Raw genomic sequence first — 5,640 nt, forward strand, 5'->3', positions numbered from 1 at the left:
ATTGAAAAGGACGTTTTGAAATTGAGTTAAAATTGAGCTAAAAATTATCGGTAATTCTCGGTAATTAAGAAATTGAGCAGGAAAATATCGGTAATTCTATCAAATTTAATTCAAACAAATTGTTTTTTTTAGCACGATTTATTCGTTTTTTGGAAATAATGAGCATATTTATTAAAGTTTAAGTATAGCCGACTAGCTTAAAAAAGTAAATATTTTTCTGTTTTGCCTTTTGACCAATTCTGCTTTTAGACCATTTTTCTGATGGCTCCGCCTCCCTTAACAAAATAGGTTCGCTGCCACTTGGCCTAGAAATAACGTTATTGCCTTCGCACCATGAGGTCTAGGGTTTGATTTTCTGCCGGGGTTCAAGTCCTATACCGTTTTTTTTTTTTCAGTTTGTACGATATTGAAATTGTTTTTCTGCAAAAGTTGAATGGTCGGATCTTCGGTTGTCTGCGCAAGTTTTGTCGTCTTAGTTTCCTTTATCACGGATTTTTTTGTGCTCTGAGAAGTTGTCATTATAGTTGCAAGTGCCCCTACTTTGTGGTTTCAGGGGGACTTAATTTTTTTCAAAATCATTTTTTTTTCGAACTAGTGTCTGCTCAAAAATTGTCGGCTTTGTTTCCGCTTCGTAAGTTTTGTTGCATATAATGTTCAATTGTTTTGCTTGCCTTGAATGAACTTTTATCTAGACATACGAAAATTTTTGCTCGACCCATTTTTTTCATCAGTTTTCATTTTTTTCGTTTTTTTTAATGTTTGTGTTGTATCGCAAGTGCTGCGAAGCTCCGCTTCACCTCTGTGTAAATCATAGCAGCTTTGATTAGGCGGACTAAATGCTTTTGAGCAACTGATGAACATTAGAAGGTTTTGTTTATTTTTCAGGTGCTTTTGGGGGGATTCTTAATAGGCATAAATTTAGATGGGGGGATAATTAGCATTTCGGCTTCAATAAATGGGGAATTCATTCCAAAGCCGCAACGGAAAGTAGAGAATGCTTGTTCTAATTCGTTTTCATAAGCTTGTGATGATTAAATACTGTAGTTAAAAGGATTGTGGCAGTTTTTCCCTTCATAGCGTACAACGGATGGCAAGCATTCATTGCAGTCTTCGCTACTTTAAATGTTGACTTCCGCTGTGCAGATTCCGAGAACCTCTTAATTCATGGAAACGATTCCGACATCTATTTCGACAACAAGTGCGTCGAAAACTGCGGAAGTTACATCTACGACTCGTCAGTATCTTCGATTATCAGTGAATTCGATTTGGCATGTGGCTCGAAAACATTCTTGGCTTCGATGTCTAATTCGGCATTTTGGATCGCTTATTTTCTGTCGTGTTTTATAAGCGGCGCAATTGCGGACAAATTTGGACGCAAGATGGTGTCGCTGATTCTTCTTAGTGTTCTAGGTGAGTAGTCGGCTCTTTTTCCTTTTCCCCCACCTGCGATTTTTTTTAGTAAACTTATTAGTATTTCAAGTGTTGTCCGATTGTTTCAAAAAACGGCTCGAAGACTAGTTAGGCCGTGACAAGAATATTTGGTCCTCATACTTCACCTTTTAAAGCCCCTCGTTACACAATAAAATTGATGCTTATGTGATGTGAGGGGGAAAACGAAAAAGAGCCGAGTAATCAATTAGAAATGCGACAGTTTTGTTTACTTTAATTTTGCGGGAACAGTTTTTGTCTATGGCTCGATCGCCGTTTCTATGGCAATTTTTTTTCTAAGACGGATCATGATGCTTTAGTTTTGTCAGAAACAGTTCTCGAGTTTGTCTATTTTATCTGCTTTCAAATAAAAGTTTGAAACAAACTTCAGTCTCATTTTTGTTTCAGGGCTAAGCTCTCTGACTACGGCGTTTAGTCCTAGCATATACGTCTATATTCTGATGAGGAGTATTTCCGGCTTTTGTTCTCTCAATTTCAGCATCGATTTTGTCATTCTTGCGGAGTCAGTCGATAAGAAATATCTACCACTAATTGGTTCAACGAGTATCGTCATTTTCTCAATCGGAGGTGGTGTTTGCGCGTTGTCTGGCTATATTTTCAGGTACGGGTGTGCGACAGAAGAAGCACTCAGATTTCGTGGCTTAAGCCAATCATTGATATTTAGACTCAAGCAACAATGAGGTTTTTTGCCTGATAAGTCCGGTAGTACTTTGTGGAATAAGGTGGTATATAAACTAGCCGAGTATAAACGAGCTACCATATAAACCAGCTGATAAAACGTAATTGTTATTTTATAGTTATGTAACAATTATGTAACACTTACGAAATGCATGCAAATTTCATTCATGACGTAACTTTTTGGCTGGATTTTATACTCTGCGCATTTTCGGATGGTTTACACTTCGGCTGGTTTATTCACACTCATGGAATAAAGTTGTTCGGATATACTTTTTTGTGAAATAAAAAAATAAAAATCTAACAGGGCTTTTAGCGGGGCTTTACCGCCTTACTCATCTGTTGGCAAACTTTTTTGTGCTCGGTGAGTATCGCCTATATTATTTTTTCTATGTATTATTATTCATTGTATTATTATGCTCTTTGTGTTCAAATAATTACTCAAAACAAACAAATGCTTCTTCTTTTTCTCCCAATTTTGAAGTTTCCGTTGAAAACGTCGGTTTTTTTAATCGGAGTTGGTCTGAGTAAAAAAACTACCTGAGCCCCAATATTCTAAATCTAAAAGCTTTTTGTTCCGACCATTGAAGTTCGGGTATGTATAATTTTTTTTGCTTTTTGTTTTCCACGCAAACTCAGGTACCACAAATACTGATCGGACTGGGTTGAGTGATATATCATATAAAAGCTTTTTCAGTCGTGATTCAAACCGCATTAAAAAATTTCTGAAAATTTTTTCTAGTGTCGAGAAAAATTGGTTCGAAAATTTTGATTTTTCGTTTCAATTCGAGCGAATAAAGCAGGCGAGTTGTCTTACAACATCTGAGTTATGCCTAATTTAGCCCCTTAAAACTTAATTTTAAGCAAGTAAAATTAGTTTTTGGAGTTTTTAGTTTCAATTTGTGAACCAAAAACTTCAAAAAGCTCAAAAAATTTGTAGTAATTTTTTTTGACTTCAGATGTTTACAAAATTTTAAAAAATTTGTTTTTAGTTCAAGTCATTTTTCTACAAAAAATTTTGTGCAATTTGCCAATATTACTATGACAGTCTAATATGCCCAAATTCTAAATTATTCTTTTCACGTCAGATGCTTTTATCACACCAAGCAGAAAAACTACACTAATTTGGAAAAAAAAAACTTTCTAAACCGTAGTTTTCTAAAGACTATGGTCGGAACATTCTGTGCTACTTGCACAGTTATCATATAGGGTATCATACAGTTATCATAACCGGCTATCTTTGTTGTCATATAGGGTAGTTTGACAAATTTTTAGTTTTAAACTGATGAAATGAAAGAAATTTCTCTCCACCTTTCGGCCGGCAACTAATCAGGGTACAGGGTTTGGGTTGAGATTATTTACGCACCGTTGATGAAACGATTTACATACAGAAAAGCTTGCGTTGTACTACGAGTTTTATTTTTCCATTATGTGTACTGCTCAAATGTCCTGTACGGTTCATGTGTTTTATCCGCTTTATTGATGGAAAGAAAAAAAAGAAATAGCCAACATTCATTTCTAACGGGTGCCTACTTAAGAGCGTGTTTACGAATTCATACTGCAAGGTTATATGGCGCAAGTGCGATGGAAATTGAATTGTACTCTAGAAATCCGTTCCTGAGGTAGTTCAGACGCTGCAGACAGTTACTTTTTTCCCAGCTTTTTTTTCTTAATTCGCAATACTTGTATTTTCTTGCATTTAAAATTCAATGTTGCCATTTGTTTGCGGGTATTTGCGGAGTGCAGCTTTGCTTCTATATTAGAAGGACCTTGTCGGATCAAAATTTAAAGCACCATTTTGACCTTCTGTACTTAGCGCTGAATGTACTCATTATGTTAGCAAATGGTAACGATTTGTTTTTTCCAAACCTAAGTAATTATTTTTGCTGCATAGCGTTCAGCATTGCCAATTCAATAGCATGTGTTTGCATCCGTTTTTTTAAGTGGCTCTTTTTTGAAGGAAGCTAGGCGGAAAGGCGCAGTTGGCAAGACGTTAGATTCCAATTTCGGGGACGGGGGTTTAAATCCCGTACAGAGAGGTGTTTTCACCAAGCGAAGCTTCTTAACTGAATTTAGTAATTTCTATCATTTTAAAGCCCCTGTTTGCCATTTTTTTGCTGGTGTACGCTCCTGATGGAGACACTCCATCTAATGGTGAGTGTCTTAACACCGCGCTGAGTATAATTTTGATAACACTTTGAAGCCGTACTGAACTGTGGGTTGAAACGATTGTTGGTACACACAGCCTTTTTTCATATGCAGACCAAAGTCGCACACCCTTTGTTCATACGCAGACACTCGTGGCAACTACAGTTTATTGCACTATCGATACCGACTGTTGTCTACTTTCTCCTTCATCTCTTCCTGATGCCAGAAAGTCCACGCTGGTTGGAATCAAACGGGAAAACAAGACAGGCAGAAGAAGTTCTAAAGTGGATTGCCAAGTTAAACGGAAGAGACACTTCTTCGGTCACTTTACAGACCCAAACAGAGACAAATGTTTTGGCAAGTAACGATCAAAAACCGTCAAACGAAACAAAAAGTGATATGTGCGAAAAGAAAACCAACTCGGATGAACGTATAAGCGCCACTGAGAATCGTCACGGAAATAATATTTTGTCGCTTTTTGGCACTTTTTGGGCGGCAAATTTGACTCTTTGCGGGGCTTTGTCGTGGTTTGCTGTTAGTTCGGTCTACTATGGGCTCACATACAATGTTCAGCAGATTGTGGGTGACGTTTATGTCAATTCGTTAGTGCTATCAGCTACAGAGTTACCCTCTTGGTTTGTTTTTGTTGCCATGGATAAACTTGGACGAAAAACAACTTTATGTGCTTGTTTATGCATTGCATCTCTAGCATGTGTTCTTTTACCGTTCACGCAGAATTTTTACGATGGAAAATTGCAAATAGTTTTCGCAATGTTGACGAAACTGTTTGCAAACGGGGGCTTTGTAATGCTGTTTATTTATTCTCCCGAACAGTTTCCGACGGTTTTACGCAGCACTGGACTTACGTTCTGTTCGTCGGCGGCGCGATTGGCTGCAATTTTGGCGCCTTTCATTATCGAAATGGACGTTGGACCGTATAACTGTGCGCCGTTTATTATATTCGGCTCATTTGGACTATTATCAGTTTTTATGGTGTTTGTGTTTGGCGTCGAAACGAATAGAAGACCGTTTATAACTACAGTTGACCAGTATTATGAAGTAGCAAAAGCGAGAGAAATAAAATTACCCCAAGAAAGTTCGAACTGCGATGAAAAAATTGAAACATGCAAAAACATTTGCACAACTGAAAACAGGTGTTGAGTTTCATAATATGAAAACGAAATGCTGCCGATTACAATTTGAGACTTTTCTACTGAGCTTTATATCGCTGAGATTTTCAGACGTGTGGTATTTTTTTGAGTTAATATTGATCAACACCAGTTTTTCATCAGAGCACGCATGTCAGGGTACCTCCGTTAATGTTGCAGCTCTAAACTCTGAAATCTAAAACATTAGTGCAGTATTTGG

General features: G+C 37.2%; 1 protein-coding gene across 1 annotated transcript in view; it reads left to right on the plus strand.

Moving 5' to 3' along the window:
- Window positions 1-5,433, plus strand: part of LOC134851905 (solute carrier family 22 member 15-like) — a 16,011-nt gene extending 10,578 nt beyond the window's left edge. Inside the window, exons 2-4 of the mRNA XM_063868179.1 lie at window positions 1,078-1,410; window positions 1,837-2,050; window positions 4,419-5,433. Of these exons, the coding sequence (XP_063724249.1) occupies window positions 1,078-1,410; window positions 1,837-2,050; window positions 4,419-5,433 (1,562 nt within the window). The remainder of the gene's footprint in view (window positions 1-1,077; window positions 1,411-1,836; window positions 2,051-4,418) is intronic.
- The last annotated feature ends 207 nt before the right edge of the window (window positions 5,434-5,640 follow it).

The sequence above is a fragment of the Symsagittifera roscoffensis genome, chromosome 7 (assembly GCF_963678635.1).
Source record: "Symsagittifera roscoffensis chromosome 7, txSymRosc1.1, whole genome shotgun sequence".
Lineage (NCBI taxonomy): Eukaryota > Metazoa > Xenacoelomorpha > Acoela > Convolutidae > Symsagittifera > Symsagittifera roscoffensis.